We start from the raw sequence: 16,402 nt of genomic DNA on the forward strand, positions 1-16,402 counted from the left end.
TAAGGCTAGCTTTGAACTTGTGATTCTCCTATCTCAGCTTCCCGAGCAGCTGGGATTATACATGTGCACCACTACACTTCGCTTATTTTAAAGTTTTGAACATTGATAATCCACATGGTGAAGTTGAGAACTTTTAAGGCGGTTCTAACAGCTCAAGAAAGGAAATTAATGATCAAGATGACTGCTGTGTGTCAAATGATTGTTACCTTGATTAATTGGTTTCACTGGAGCCCTGTGCACACACTCTGGAGAAACTGTTCCATTCTTAGTAACATCCCAGTTAACCTTGAGCCTGATATACTTCAGACCTGTTGCTGTTGCAAATCAATGTGTTTCTGTGGAGCAACTGTTCTATGGTCTTGAATCTATTACTTCACAGGTGAAGAATCTGAGGCACAACCTAGAACCTGGGACTTTCTTGAGACAGGGTCTAAGTTGCTTAGGGCATTGAGGTTGGCCTTGAACTTGTGATCCTCCTGTTTCAGCCTCCCCAGCTGCTGGGATTATAGGTGTACATACTGTGCCTGCAGAACTGGGACTTGGGGACAGTTCTCTAGCAGTCTGCCTGCTTTATTTTTATTTCAAGGACTGAGACCCTTTCTTTCATAAAAGATATGTCTAAAAGAATTCTTCAAGGCGGTTTTAATTAAACATCATCTTGCTTCTGAAGACAGTGGACCTTTACTCCCAAAGCCAAAAACCACTAGAACACAGACTTAAAAACCAAGCCATTTAATTGTGTCTTTGAAGGTAAACAATACATGAAGCTGGACCCCAAGCCCTGATAATGCCAGAGCTGCAGGTCCAAAATGTGGTGTGGTTCTCAAGAGTTCAGAAGTGTCAGAACTCAAGGTTTACAAGCCAGAGAATGTACAGAATCCACACATTCCGTTTAGCAATTTTGCCAATTATCAGAAAGAGACCCCCCCCCCCCAAGAATCTCTCAAGAGGGGAAAATTCAACTCCTGTTTATAAAGTATGAAGAGTACCAAAAATGTTATGTTGTTGTTTGTCTCTTCACTTTTCTCACAATCTGAAGCCTGAGCTATCATAATCCCCAACGCACGCAGCTGAGGCTGCAGTCTGAGTTGGAGATCAGTCCCTCTGTCATTTTACATCACATAATGCCACAGCAAGAATGATCGGAGGCAGAGAGCTCTCATCAGGACAGCCTTTTAACAAGCACTGAAAGTGAAAAAGAACCCTCTAGTGGCACATTGATTTAGTTTATAAGATTTTAATTTACAAATTAAAAAAAAGCTACATGTTTTACTTTTTCTCCTTTTTCTCTTCTTTCTTCACATCACTCTTTTCCTTATCTTTATCTTTCTCTTTGTCATCTTTCCTATCCTTTTTGCTCTCTTCTTTTTCCTGCCCTTCTTTCTTCTCTGCATCCCGGTTGGCAATCTTGTTGTTAATGAGGTTGTGCAGGGCAACTACGGAGCGGATCAGCGAGGCCAAGTACACCACCACCATCTGGTCGTTAGTCTTCAGGTAAAAGGCCTTGACAAACTCCTGCAGGCTGACGTCAGGCAGCAGGTTGAAGACGTCCTGCAGCTGGTAGATGATCTGGTGGTTGATGGGCAGCTTGCCTGTGGCTACTTTTTCCAGATAGCTCCTGATATCCAGAAGCTTGGAGTTCAGTCCCTTCAAACCATGGACTTGATTTGTGATTCGCTGGGAAAGAGTGCCCACTGTAGTGTCTTTGATGTCTCTGTAAAACCATAACAAGGAAGGAAAAAGCATAAGGATATCTTATTACTATGTAGGTTTTCACATTCTAAGAAAACAACCAGATTTGTAGGGAAGGGCAAGCTTCAAAGGAAAAAAATGTTTCTTCCCATTTGATAGAGTTGGATATAAAGCAACTCGATTCTGTTTTCATTTGAGGGCCCATATTTTATCTTTCTTATCATAGGACCTTTTTCAAAAGATGCCTGTAACAGCTAAAATGAAACCATTTTTACTTAAATAATTAAAAAAAAAAATTGTTTAGGCCAACAGTTCAGATCTGCCAATAACTTTCTGGATAACCTTCTTATTAAGGAGCTCGCCACCTCAACTTACCTGTTCCTATGAAGGATAGAATTTTCTCTACCTGCACTTCTAGAATGTGAAGCTTCAATCAGTTATTGTAATTTTCAGAATTAGAAGGCTGACAAAAAGTATGACCCTTTTCAAATAAGGATTATATAGATGAGAGGATTAAAAAACAAACAACAACAAAAACAATCCAAGATAAAGATACTCTGTAGAAACTGGACTGTTAACTGGAAAGGACATCAAGTAGAGAACAGACCTGCGTTCACTTCACACACCTGCTCCTATTACAGGCTTACATTTTAACTCAAGATACATTAGAGCACCTCAATTTATGGGCAAAAACCCAAAGGCCTCAAAAGGGATGGTGATTTGTTCAAAACTAAAGAATTGCTAATGGACAGCCAGGACCAGAACCAGAACCTGGGTCTCAAAACTCCTCTTAAGTCTCTTCTTCACACCCTGCATCATCCTGGGCAGCTAATGATTCTGATGCTATAGGAAGACCTCACCGTAACAAGTGTTCGACCCCAACTTCCTCAGCTTCTTCTGCTCCAATTTCACTGGTCACATGCTCAAATGTTTTCGAAGTTGGAGTTCCATCCTAGCATAAGAGGCATAGCAGTTGTTATTCACCTCCAACAAGCAAACTGGCATGCATTCCTTTTCACACCTTGAGTCTTCTCTTAGTCAGATAATTTCATGTGCATTTACCAAGCTGTCCACAGCAAGAGTGGGTCAGGTTTACTTTGAAAGCTTAGCCTCAAAGCTAAAATTACCATGTTGGCATTCAGTGATGAGGTCTGTTGGGGCATCATGGCTAGGTATTTGTCTGTTGTAGTGGCCACTGAATTGTTTTCTGAGGAAAATCTTTTTTGTTTGTTTTTAAGAAAAATTCCTGATAATTCCCTCAATCCCACACTGGAGATGAATGCTCATGGAAGTCTCAGGTTGATTTTCAAAGGATATTGTTCTTTCTAGAATGGACAAAATACAGAGTACTTGAAGTAAGCTCATACCGGAAAATATGAATTTTAGCCACAGCACCAGAAATAATGCAATCAGAATAAGTGGTTTTCTGGTGGTCTTAATGAAAGGATCCATGGGGGATATGGTTCACTGGATCATCTAGTGACTAACTGATGAGATTCAAGGGATACTTTTCTTAGACCTACTGCAATAAAGGGGTATGCATCTCATGTAAGGGCTAAGAAAATTCTGTAGCCAGAATGCTTGGCTTCAAAATCTGGCCTGCCACGCATAAAATAAGGGAGCTGCAGGATCTTGGGCAAGTCACTTACAATATGTGCTATAAACATTAGCTGTTGTTTCTTTTCTGGTCTCACCTTCTCATATGACCCTTAAGTGCCTTGTGTCCTCTATTAAGCAACATCTTCACTGTTATGCATATGTGTGTGTGTGTGTGTGTGTGTGTGTGTGTGTGTGTGTGTGTGTACACAAACACAGCCTCAATTCCTTTTCTAAAGAAGCAGTGTTAAAAATTAACTAAAATCAACTGGATGAAGATCAGGGATGAAAGCATTATTGCAACTAGGCAATAACTTTGGATCTAAACTTCCTGGGATTATACAAAAAGAAAAAGAGAAGGATAGGGCTTAGTGCAAGTAACACTTACATATTCTTTTCCAAATTTTGAGGATAAGGATAAATATTACATATCTAAATCCAAAAGCAGTCTTTAATCCATTTCTCAAACTCTTGGCTTTCGAAAGTTAAGACTGAGCTTTTTGGCAGATACCCTAAATATGAATATTTTGTGCTCATAACATATTTTTACATCAAGTCCTACCCTAGAATTTAAGTTGTTTTCCTAGAAAGAGGGAAAAACTACATTCTGGCAACTATGCACTTTTATATCAATGCAATTCAGATGTCAATGATCATAGAGGTGTGTCTTGGCAGCTCTGAATTATTCCATTTGAAAACCCAAAATTTAGTCTATAGGAACTGGGAATCCTCAGGGAGAAGAAAACACCAGCACAGAGGAAGCTCAACAGTAGGTACTGTATGAGATTAGGGCCAAGCTCCCTAGATCCCATATTTCCTTTGCTGTGAATATTTCTGAGTAATCTTTTGACTATTCTGAGCCTCCATTTCATTTTTGAAAATAATTTTAAATTTCCTTGGTCCTCCTATTTCTAAAATTTGGTGATTCAAAAACTCAAGGGGAGATGGGTGTGGTGGTAGGAGACAGGATGATTGTGAGTTCAAAGCCATCCTCAGCAATTTAGCAAGGCACTAAGCAACTCAGTGAGACCCTGTCTCTAATAAAATACAAAATACAGCTAGGGATGTGGCTCAGTGATCGAGTGCCCGTGAGTTCAATCTCTGGTAGCCAAAAACAAAAATTAAAGCAAAACAAAAACAACAACAAAAAAACTCAAGGGGAAAAAAACTCTAAGAGCAGACTGTTAGCAGAAATCAACTATCTTCTTTTTGTTAAAAAGATCTGACTTGGAAATGGAAAAGAAAAAATACTTATCACCCAAATGAGATGCCAGTCTCATTTCCTGAGTTCACAGCAAGATGACTTACATCATGAACTTCTTCCACTGAAATATATGCTTCTGTGGGTAGCCCCAGGTCCTTTGGCTTCACATCAATAATGACCAATACCTGGCAAAGAAACACAGCTTAGCCATCTACATTACATTTCACACAAAAGGGATAATTTCAGCCATTCTTGTGATGGTTACTAAAGCTATTTCATTCATTCAATCAGAAATGAGACAAATTTAAGCAAAAATGAATTTATATTTCAAATTATTCCATTGTTTTCTCACTCTGTATTTCCCTCCATGAAAAAGCTGAGGTCATAGAATGTGGTTGTTGAGCACAAGGAAATCAGAGTTAAGATGGCAAAAATTTTAATCCCCATCTCAGAATATATTAAGCACTGCAAACCTCTGTGTTCTTGTTTATAAAGAGAATATACAGTTACCGAAAGTATTGTCAGTCACATACCAGGTACTTAGCAGGCATGTGTTTACTAAATCCATAAGGCTACAGAATACTGCACAGAATGATAACAATCAACACAACAAACTTACAGAGAAAGCGCAGTGAACTGACTCACTACCCAAATCTATCTTCAGATGCTCCTGAATTGGCTGGCAAAGAATATCATTCAAGAGTTTTAAAAAGAGAACACTTACTGAGTTAGGGCAGTATCTTTTCATGAGTTCATTGATGGCGATGTCATTCTTATGTAGTTTAGGGCCTGTGTGGTACCATCCAACTATTCTTTCTCTGGCTGGGAAGAAAAAACTAGGTTTTAGTTGTTTCATCACCATCTATACAATTTGCTTACGAGTTATGTCCTTTACCTTTTTGAAATTCCAGACATCTATTTTAAACCTTGAAATTAAACTTATGAAATCTAAAACTCAAAAACAGAATTTTCAAAAAATAGGCAGTGTGTGACCTAGAGATATCTATATCCTCGACTAGTTTACGAGACCAGTCATTCATGAAACAACTAGAGAACAATTCCAAGGCAATATATAAGCAAATGCAAGTTCATGTCACATATGCAATAACTGCAGAGTTGTGGGAATAAAAATTTCCAAAGCAATGTGGCTGCTGGGATGAAATAACATGAAAGTGACACATGTGAGAGAGGTATTTATGCTGGCTGGTGGTATCAAATCCCCTGGGGGCAGGGGATGTGATAGCCCTCGCTTTTCTGATGAAATCAGAGGACTATCTCCCAACCTCCTGCTCAATCCTAGTGCACAACCTGGCCATAAATTACTATTGTGGTTTTTCATTACTTCAACTTCATTGCTCTACTATCACCAATCTTACTTAAGTTTAGCTAACTGAAAGGGCCCTTGACATTAAACAAATAGATTAAGAAAATATACATATACACGCATACATAAGTCAACATCATGCCATAACACCTTCTTAGAAACACTTACCATTAACCTTCTTAAACATTCCATACATGTTTTCCAAATAATCATGATCTAAGAACCAGACAGAATCATCTTTGTCATCTTCATCAAAGGGGACTAGACAGAAAAAAATTAAGATTTAATTTAGGTGCTAGATAGGAATCCAGAATACAAGTCACAAGTGAATAGATTGGATTATTTTTACATGTTTGATTTGTCCAAAACAGCATTAAATTTTATTTTATTTAGTCACCCTCAGTAAAAAAAAAAAAAATCTAGATTTTTTTCAGCTATCTTCAAAAAACTGTTAAGACCTGGCAATTACTGGGTAAAGCCTATAAAAAGGACACATACTCTTCAGTTTTAAGGCCCATCCTTTCCCAGTATTTCTCATTTGGCAAACTGCCTCACTGGCTGGTTCTTTTAGACACTAGAGTTAGTGACTTCTAGTCCAGAGGTCATACCAGTATTTGTTGTTGCTTCTTTGATCATAAAAAAGCACATGTAGTACTGGGCATGGTGGCACAAAGCTATAACCTCAGCTACTTGGGAGGGTGGGGCAAGAAGATTGTAAATTCAAGGGAGGACCGAGTAACTTAGCAAGATCCTTTCTCAAAATAAAGATAAATGGGCAAGGGATGTACTTCAGTGGTACAGTGCTTGCCTTGCATGTGTGAGGCCCTATGTTCAATTCCCAGTACTGCAAACAAACAAACAAAACAACAACAACAAAAACAATAATATATGGAACATAAAAGTAAAGTTCTTGTAAGGATTCACGGTAAAGTAAAAGGTTAAAGGTCTCTGTATCTCCTCTTGCTCTACCCATGGCCAGGGTTAAAAAGTTTTGTACAGGGGCTGACAGACTACATGGCCTGTTCTAATGGAATACAGCTACATTTGTTTGTTTACACATACTCTGTAGATACTTAAAAAAAAAATTTTTTTTTTTCAAAGAGAGAGAGAATTTTAATATTTATTTTTTAGTTACGGGCGGACATAGCATCATTGTTTGTATGTGGTGCTGAGGATCGAACCCGGGCTGCACGCATGCCAGGCGAGCGCGCTACCGCTTGAGCCACATCCCCAGCCCCCTCTGTAGATACTTTTGAACTTCAACAGAAGGAAGAGCAGTTGAAATGAAGACCACAAAGCTTGCAAGTTAAAATATTTAGTGGTCTGGCCTAAAGTGTAGCCTTTGGTCTAGTTCAGCATTATGAAATAGAATCTCAGGGCTGTAATACACAATTGTAATAAGTATTTATTTTGAAAAGTAAATCGACATTTTAATGATGCTCAGAAAAATTTAAACTTTATCTTTTACCTGCAAAACTGTTGGACACATCAAGTACTTTCTTTTGCCATGACCCCAAAAGCACACCAACAACGCGCTTCTGGTTTCCAACCTTGCCGATTCTAAATGAGAAAACACATGGTCAGTCTGCACAGACATACAGTTACAGGACCCCAATAGTTAAGATAGTTAATGGCAAATATCAACAGTTCAGATACAATTTGGTTTACTTCGTAATTATTCTCTCTAAACAAATGTAATAACATTAGATTAGTATGCAATACTAAATATAAGGAGTAATTCATAAACTTTTGAGCTTTTACTTACCATCGACTGCAAAGTAATTCATGCTTGGAAAAATTTAAACTTTATTTTTTTCTTTACAATTCTCCTATGCTCCTTTGAACTTTCCTCATCTTCTCTATCCTGAAATATCTTCAGGAATAAAAATGCTAAAGTAGTACCAGTATTGTGGCCTGGGTTCTACATTGCAAATTTTCTGGAATGTTCCCCCATGCCTACAAGCCCCAGTAGATTAGATTTACTTTATTCTTTGTAAAGAATAGGTGCTTATAAAGTGATTTCCAAACAAAGGCTTGAGTGTGCTACTTGTGGCCTCTCTGACTGGTGTAGTGGGGAGAAGTCAGAAGTGAGTTGGTGACTAATCACAACGAGAAGAGGACTGAATGAGTTAGATTTTACTTTAGAATCTCTAAATCCATTTCAAACCTCCTCAGTGATTTTCTAAGAAGCTACAAGTGTATCACTCTTCAAGAATTCTTTAACCATTAGTAAATGTTAAGGCACAACACAACTCAACACTAAAGAAAGACAGAAGCCTATAAAATGAATTACATTTCATAAACAGTTGCTAGTTTCACATTGCTTTAACTGCAGTATTTTTCTTAACATACAGTTTGGTAAACCTATCAGTAATAAGTTTGGATCAAAGTTAAGGATTCTGTATTTCTGGTGGCTCTTATACTTTCTGAAGCTGTAAACACTTCAAGGTTGAGTTTCCACACTTCAAGGGAAACTTCCACTGGCTTTCTTTGGGTCTACAAAAATCCATTAAAAAACAACAAAAAACTTTACATGTGTTATTTGGCACAGCAGCTAGCAGCATCTGCCTGACCTATGCTCTTAACCAAGTGTCTCATGGGAATAAAACAGTAATTACCGTACAGTAGAAAAGTCCACATATCCTGTTAGGCTGAGGCTTCAAGCAATGGAACTGAAGTGGGTTTTGTAAACCTCATTAAGTCCTGAGTTCGTGTTTGGTTCAATTAGTCGTACAAAGCAGGAAAATGGGCACACGGTAACCAAGACTTTACAGCAGATGCTCTCAACTGAGTCTTTCCATTGCTAATTAATTATCTTGTAAAATTTCTGAACGTGTGCAACAGGTCCAGCAGGATAGACAGCTCTAAAAAAGTAAAGGTGGCAGGCACTGGGAGCTTACCAAGTGATCTGTGGGATGTTTTCTCACCTTATTTATTAATGCTCCATCTCTAACTGATCTCGTTGTTCAAAGAGAAACTGACACCTCGTCTACATTTTAAGATAGCATCAAACCAAATTCCCACCTAGAAAATTTCAGGGGTTATCACCACCGCCCATCCAGGATGCTATTCCGGATGCGAGAAAAGAATTCCGGTGGCAGCTCTCAGCGGCTCAGAAGCGCTTACTAGGACACCAGGTCTTTTTGTTGAAAAGGGATGGGCGAGGTGACGGATAGGCACGAGCCTGGAGGCAGGCGGTCAGTGCCAACAGAAGCCTGCCCTTTCCTCCATACTCTAGCACCATCCAGCTTTCGTTGAAAGGAACAGGCAGCCCGGGCCCCCGAGTGGCGGCGGGGACGTGGAGCCGGGTCACTCTGGCTTCATGAACCGAGGCTGGTCTGCGGCCGTCTCACCTGCGTCCCCAGCCTGGCCGCGGCCGCCGCGCTGTCCCCAGCGTGCCGGTGACTCAGCAGCCCCAGCTCTGCCGGCCCCGCTAGGCCGCCCCGGGCCGTCCACTCACCGGTTGAAATGATCCACCACACTAAGTAGCACCAGGGGGTGGACCACCACCTTCTGCACTGCCAGCTCCGGCATCGTGACACACCCCGCACGCCAGGCTCGGCGCCCTAAGATCCGCAAATACCGGCAGCGGCAAAAACACCCGCGGATCCGCCAGGCCCAGCTCCTCCTCTTCCGGTTCGGCAGTCATCGCGCAGTCTTCTTCCGCTCCCGGAGTGCTTCGCGCAGATTGCCCGTACTGTAGCTAGGGCCGCCATGTTGAAGAAGGGAAAGGGCCGGAGAAGGGCGGAGCTGTCCTGACTTCCGCGGCTTGCGCTTCTCCTGACTTCAAACCTAAAGGGACACTGGAGATTAGACTGGGTTTGGGGTACCAATGATAGAGTGACTTTAATGTAGTCAGGGTTTTTAATGTGTCTGCAATTTGGCTTTCTGTTCAGGTTTTCCACTCTATCTACAAGAAAGTTAGAGTTCTAATCTCATAATTAGAAACTCAGTGTTATCTTTAATGAGAAATATATAGTCATGTTAAGGGAAAGAGAACCGTGAATTATCGAGTCTCTCTATTTCTATAATTTGCCAGTCCTAATACAGGTATTTAAACATTTAATCCTTTGAATTAATGTTTCTGAAACTTCGATTATGCTTATAAATCACCGATAGGTCTTGTTAAAATACAGATTCTGATACTATAGGGACAGGTTGGGACCTGAAGTTCTGTGTGCCTCACAAGCATTCAGGTGAAGCCTATGCTGTGTTAATAAGGCTTGTAACAACCTTAGGAAGTAGGTATTTTGTTGTTTTACAAATGAAAGATACTGCTCCCAAGGTGTGCTTTTACTGACCACTTTGTTTAAAATTCTATTTTTTGCCCAGTAGCATATGCTTATAATCCCAGCTACCTGTGAGACTGAGGCAGGAAGATTAAGGTCAGCCTAGGCAATTTAGTGAGATTCTGTCTCTAAATAAATAAAAAGGGCCGGGGATGTAGTGCAGTGGTGGACGGTTTTCAATCCCCAGTACTTAAAGAAAAAAAAAAAAATCCATCTTTCTCCCACTACTTATCTCTGCTTTAGTTCTCTATGGAGTATTTACCAGTTTTGAGCAGATGGTGAAGTTTACCTATTCTCTCCTTTTCAGAAGATAAACTCTTGTGCAGTTCACTTTTATATTTTTCAGTGTGTTGAAAAGTGCCTAGCATATACGACGCACTCAGCAATTATTACATGAATGACTGATTAATTATGCAACTGATATGGAAAAAAATGAAGACCCAGAAATCAGAAAGGACCTTTCCAGGATTCCATATCTGGTAAGGATCAAGCCAGGTTTCTGTGATTCCGGTTCTTATGCTCCTGATTACACTACTCTGAGGCAGAAGAATAGCATCTGTTTCATCAAGATGCTGAATTTCAAACTTTAGCAGTTGTATCTTATTTTACCTTATGTTCACATTGCAAATGTAGATTAAACAAGTTCTTTAGAGACTTCTTGGGAATCTCTAATCCTGATTCACTTGAAACAGTGCGACTTTGAATTTAAAATTCATTCAAGTTACAGGTGATCACTGTGGAAAATGGAGAATATTCAGATATAAGTAAAACCACCTCAAATCTTTCCACTTAGAGAAAAACCCATTATTGACCATGGTCCAAACTGCTAAACCTCTTCTTCCAGGAACTTGGGTGTTAGCTTCCTAATTGATTTTCCAGCTTTCAGTTTGATCCTGTCCCATCTGCATTGCCCTCTCTGCAGCTGGACTTGTTTAAGAAACCTTTTAATGGAAAATTTCAAGCCTTCAAGAGTAGAGAGAATAGAATAATGAACCCCACAAACCCCCCTCACCCGAGCCCCCAGTTCCTCTCCTCAGAGCTGGTCACTGGTTACTGGTTACCAGTTTCTGGTGAATCCTTCAGGAAATTAAAAAAAAATATGTACCTTTCGGCAACTTTGCACATTTAAATGGAATTAGTTAAAATTCTGAATAATGCAAATTTTGTTAATCATGTATCACCAAGACTTTTTGTTTTAAAACAGCAATTCTAGGTCTATATCATGGATAGATGCATAGAATGGATTGGATTTAGGGGCCCAGCTATAACATCACAACCTTGCAGCCTTTGTAAACCTGGAATGGGCAAAAGCTGTCTCAAAGGTGTGTCTAGAATAATTTTTCCTCTGTCATATAACTCTTTTCCACTCTAAATTTGGTATTCTTCTATAAGGAGTGTCTCTCAAGTTTTTCTCAGTATTCATTTAACAAATATGTATCAGTTACTAACTGCCAATGTTTTAAGCACTAGTTACACAGAAGTACACAAAGTTCTTTGAACTTGTGGTCTTGTAGAGGGTGATAGACTGTAAACAAATAATAAATATAAGTCCCATATAATATCCTATATATGGTAGCAGGAGCTATGCCAGTTCAAGTCAGAGCTGCTTGCCATGACTTGCTGTGGTGGCTCCTGACTCTGAGCTTCAGTGTGTGACTTTTTTTTTTTTTTCTGACCACTAAGATTAATTAGCAAGTGTGATGCTGATAGAGGATTCAGAAATATTCCTACTTTTCTGCTTTCTGTCTTGAAATGCTTATTCTTGGAACCCTGAGCCATCATGAGAGAGGTCTGTCTACTTGGCAGGAGAGACCACATTGAAAAGAGGAGGAATGTCTGGGGCTGGTTCTCAGCTGTTCCAGCCATTTCAACAGAGATGGTAAAAATGTGAGTGAAAAAGCTCTGTGGATGTTCCAGCCTAGGAGATGCCACACGGAGCAGAAGATCTGTCCAGATGAATTCGACCCAGAGTGTAGGATTCTGTGAAATAATAAATCAATGTTGCCATTTCATGTCATTACATTTGGGTGGTTTTTGATGTAGCAGTAGGTGACAGAAGCACCAGGCAATTTTTGAAATCTCCATGAACCTAAGTTTTTTGACAATACATTATCTGCCACTCAAGGCTTTTCATAGAGTAGCTGCTCAATAAATGCTATTTCTGGCATTTTCTCAGTGTGCTGTGCTTCTTCCACTTTCTTATTTGAGGGTTATTTAGGTCTGTCACGGAACATTACTCAGCTCAAGTGCTATACTCTGAAGTTGAAGAGATTCCTAAAGTAGGCAGATTTTGGAAGCTCACTGGAGCATGGAGAAACTGGAGCAGCCATCTGGCAAAGGATAAACTCTTGACGCCTCTGGCATCTTTCCCTAAAAGTTTGCTTTCTTTTACCTCCTTCTAGGAAGATAGGCAACAGAAAATAGCATGGGCTGTAAGTTAGATACAGATTTGAATTTTGCCTTTCCTATTTACTGGCTATGTTATTTTAAATAGTTGACTCATTTTTCTAAGCCTCAATTTCCTCCTTTGTAAAACAGGGATGATAACAGTGACTGACTCACAGGTGTGGGAGCCAAGATGGTGAGATGACTGCTCTCCTGAGCAGAGGTACATGTCAGACAGTACAGGCTGATTATCCCTTGTGGGAAGCCATCCTGACACGTGACTGGGCGACTCCCGTTAAGGGTCTGAGGCTTCTGGCTGTGTCGGAATTTTCCCGGCCCTTTCCTGATGAGAGAGCCCGTCCGTGTGGGGGTGTGACTGACCACTGACCCCGGGGGCCCAATCACTGACCCTGACCTTCGAGTGCAGTCCCCCCTCAACCTTCATTGGATGGAATTATCCCCTGAATTTCTTGTTCCCCAATAAAATGCTACTCCCTGGCGTGTTCACTCTCTCTCTCTCCTGCTAGCCCTGAGTAATCCTTGCTGCCCTGCTGGGCGGTTAGAGGTCGGAGCCAGAGAGGGGAGCCGTCTCGGACCTGGCAATAGAAATAAGGTAACTGAGTCTGTGTGTTTTATTTCGATCTCTTCTAACTAACTTTATGCCTAGAACCTCATTAATGAAACCATTGCGCAGGCCGCGAGGTAGAATCCCTAATCTGAAAATCTGAAATCCAGAATGCTCCAAAATCCAAAACTTTTCAAGTGCTGATGTGATGCCTCAAGTAGAAAATACCACACTATGAAACTTCATTTTAGGCATAAAATTATTTAAAATATTGTATAAAATTACTTTTAGGCTATGTGTATGAGGTATATGTGAAACATAAATGAATTTCATGTTTAGATGTGGGTTCTATTCCCAACATATGTCATTATGAATATGCATATATTCCAAAATCCAGAAAATCTGAAATCCAAAACACGTCTGGACCCAAGCTTTTGGATTAGGGATATTCAAGCTGTAGTGAGAAATAAGCTTTAACTGGTTGGACTGTAAAAGCCCAGAATTTTTATTGTAAGTTAGAAAGTGATATGATAAAATGGTATTTGGGGGAAGATTAGTCTGAGAATAGTATGCAAAATCGATTCAGAGGAGGGGAGCCAGGAATTAGGAGGCATTTCAAGTAATTTTGGCATGAGATGATAAAGACCTGGGGTGGCAGAGGGAACAGGGAAAAAAAAAAGAGAGAGATCCACTTCAGAGAAAAAAATGGGGATTGAGTGAAGAAGAAAGATGAAGGAGTGGATGAGTGAAAAGCCTCTTCTAGGTCCATGACATCATTGCTCTCTGCTGATTCCCTCCTTGAACTCATGTTTATTTTTTTATTCTTATTTTTCGACAGTGGGATTGAATCCAAGGGCGCTTTAACCACTGAGCTGCATCCCCAGTCCTTTTTATTTTTACTTTGAAACAGGCTCTTGCTAAGTTGTTGAGGGTTTTGCTGTGTTGCCAAGGCCAGCCTTGAACTTGCGAACCTCCTGCCTTAGCCTCCCAAGTTGCTGGGAGGTATGCGCCATGCTCTTATATCTATAGTTTTTTTCTATTTTTTAAAGTTTTTAATATGAGCATTTGGGCTAGAGTTTGCAGGCATGGTGAGTTTATACAAAGTTGTTTAAAAGTGGATGATCCTTGGGGCTGGGGATTGGCTCCAGCAGTAGCGCGCTCGCCTGGCATGCGTAAGGCCCAGGTTTGATCCTCAGCACCACATACAAACAAAGATGTTGTGTCCGCCGAAAAATAAAAAATAAATATTAAAAAATTCTCTCTCTCTCTCTCTCTCTCTCTCTCTCTCTTAAAAAAAAAAGTGGATGATCCTCTGGGGAAAGGAATTGTGTGTGTGTGTGTCTTTGTTCTGGGCTTCCTAGACTTGATAGCACTTCTCACTTTAAAATTTTTATCCCTCTCAACTTCATAATTAATAGATATAATTACTTACCTATTTTATGTTGGAGTCCCACAACTGCTCAGAAATTTTGACCTCCACGTCTCTGATGAATGACTGGGAGACAGACATGTGCTCTGAATCTTCTCCTCCTGGTGTGTTTAGGGAGGTTTTTTCCCCCCTTCCATTTTGTTTTTTACTGGTGCATTATAATTGTACATAATGGTGGGATTTGTTGTTACATATTCATACATGCACACAATAGAACAATATGATTTGACCAGTATCATTCCCAGGTTTTCCCCCTTTCTCTCTCCTCCTCTCTGCCCCTGGTTCCTTTCTTCTACTCTCCTGGATTCCCTTTGATTGCCATGATAGTCTCCCTGCCCCACACCTTTCTTTCCTTTTGCCTCTAACCTCCATATGGGAAAGAAAACACATAATCCTGGATTTTCTGAGTTAGGCTTGTTTCACTTAACATAGTGTTCTCAAGTTCTATCCATTTTCCTAAACATAACATAACTTCATTCTTCTTCATGGCTGAATAAACTCCATTGTGTAGACATGCTACATTTTATTTATACATTCATCCATTGCCAGGCACCTAGGCTGGTCCCATGGTTTGGCTATTGTAAATTGTGCTGTTATAAGGATAGGTATTCATGTATCACCAAATATACTGACTTTAATTCTTTTTTAAAATTTTATTTATTTTTATGTGGTACTGAGGATCGAACCCAGTGCCTTACAAGTTTCAGACAAGTGCTCTACCACTGAGCTACAACACCAGCCCTGAATTTAATTCTTTAGGATAAATATGGAGGAATGTTATAGCAAGGTCATGTGGTGGTTGCATTCGTGGTGTTTTGACAAACATCCTTTCTGATTTCCATAGTAGTTTTACTTCTTTACAGAGTAAAAGTGTTCCTGTTTCTCTATATGCTCTTCAGCATTTTTTATTGTTTGCATTCTTGACAGCTGCCATTCTAAATGGAGTGAGATGAAATCTGTGTAGTTTTGATTTGCACTTACCTAATTGCTAAAAGTATTGAACATGACTTGCACTTACCTAATTGCTAAAAGTATTGAACATATATTTCTTGACCATTTGTATTTCTTTTTTTTAATATTTATTTTTTAGTTGTAGTTGGACACAATACCTTCATTTTATTTGTTTTTATGTGGTGCTGAGAATTGAACCCAGGGCACTCACACATGCTTGGTGAGTGCTCTACTAATGAGCCACAACCCCAGCCCACCATTTGTATTTCTTTTGAGAAGTGTATGTTTAGTTCATTTTTGTTTGCATTAGTTTTTTTCCAAATCAGATACAAATCTCAAGGCCCCTATTGGTCATTTAAAAAGAATTCAGCATTCTCCTGGGAATAGTCCTTTAGATTTTTCTATTACCTCATAAGAAAAGTAAAAAAATAATTAAAACATTCTAGTCCTTTATGAATCAAGGTTGATGACTTACAAGAAAACATCAGGGAATGAAAGATAAGATTTTTATTGGTAATATATATAGGCAAAAAGCATTTTAGAAAGATATATGTGTGTCTTTGAGCATTGGAATGTGATTATGCTATAATGAACTTGTCTATCCGTTTTAATGTATGTAGGTTATTGTATGTATGTAATGGAGGTAACCTTTGGGAAATTATTAACATGCTTTCTGTCTTTTGCTTTTTCCATACAAAACATTTACTCAAGTTTTTTGGAGGCATCCATCTGTGGAGAAGGTATGTATCAAGAAGTAAGTCAGAGAAAATATTTAACTTCAGACATGAAAAATAGAATTATTCAACAAATTAATAGTTTGGAAAACTAGGATGTTGTCCTCAGAAATAATTCTCTAAGTCTTTGTATTCTTGTTTCCATACTAGGTTGACATTCTCAGTTTGTAGGTCTTTCTACAGTTTAAACAAATGCCCTGCATATCACTAAGGCTTAGTTGAAGTCAGTAAAA

The 16,402-nt window shown here is 39.5% G+C and overlaps 1 protein-coding gene and 1 long non-coding RNA gene across 2 annotated transcripts; one reads left to right on the forward strand and one right to left on the reverse strand.

Moving 5' to 3' along the window:
• Nucleotides 1-716: 716 nt before the first annotated feature.
• Nucleotides 717-9,457, reverse strand: Psmd7 (proteasome 26S subunit, non-ATPase 7). Its single transcript, XM_027933219.2, has 7 exons — nt 9,277-9,457; nt 7,285-7,376; nt 5,985-6,077; nt 5,217-5,314; nt 4,597-4,677; nt 2,553-2,644; nt 717-1,714 (listed from the first exon to the last, which is right to left on the reverse strand). The coding sequence occupies exons 1-7, from the start codon at nt 9,348-9,350 to the stop codon at nt 1,270-1,272; spliced, it is 975 nt and encodes a 324-aa protein (XP_027789020.1). The 5' UTR covers nt 9,351-9,457; the 3' UTR covers nt 717-1,269.
• Nucleotides 9,458-9,582: 125 nt separating this feature from the next.
• LOC139702677 (uncharacterized) lies at nt 9,583-12,254 on the forward strand. Its single transcript, XR_011705237.1, has 3 exons — nt 9,583-10,584; nt 11,310-11,427; nt 11,912-12,254. It is a non-coding gene; the product is annotated as an uncharacterized lncRNA (long non-coding RNA).
• The last annotated feature ends 4,148 nt before the right edge of the window (nt 12,255-16,402 follow it).

The sequence above is a fragment of the Marmota flaviventris genome, chromosome 18 (genome assembly GCF_047511675.1).
Source record: "Marmota flaviventris isolate mMarFla1 chromosome 18, mMarFla1.hap1, whole genome shotgun sequence".
Classification (NCBI taxonomy): Eukaryota; Metazoa; Chordata; class Mammalia; order Rodentia; family Sciuridae; genus Marmota; species Marmota flaviventris.

Excerpts from the sequence above, each read along its gene's own strand:
- Psmd7 (XM_027933219.2), bottom strand. The coding sequence starts at position 9,350 with ATGCCGGAGCTGGCAGTGCAGAAGGTGGTGGTCCACCCCCTGGTGCTA. Across the intron at positions 4,678-5,216 it reads AAAGATACTGCCCTAACTCA|GTATTGGTCATTATTGATGT; the intron begins GTAAGTGTTCTC and ends TTTCTTTGCCAG. Across the intron at positions 1,715-2,552 it reads GGGGTCGAACACTTGTTACG|AGACATCAAAGACACTACAG; the intron begins GTGAGGTCTTCC and ends ATGGTTTTACAG.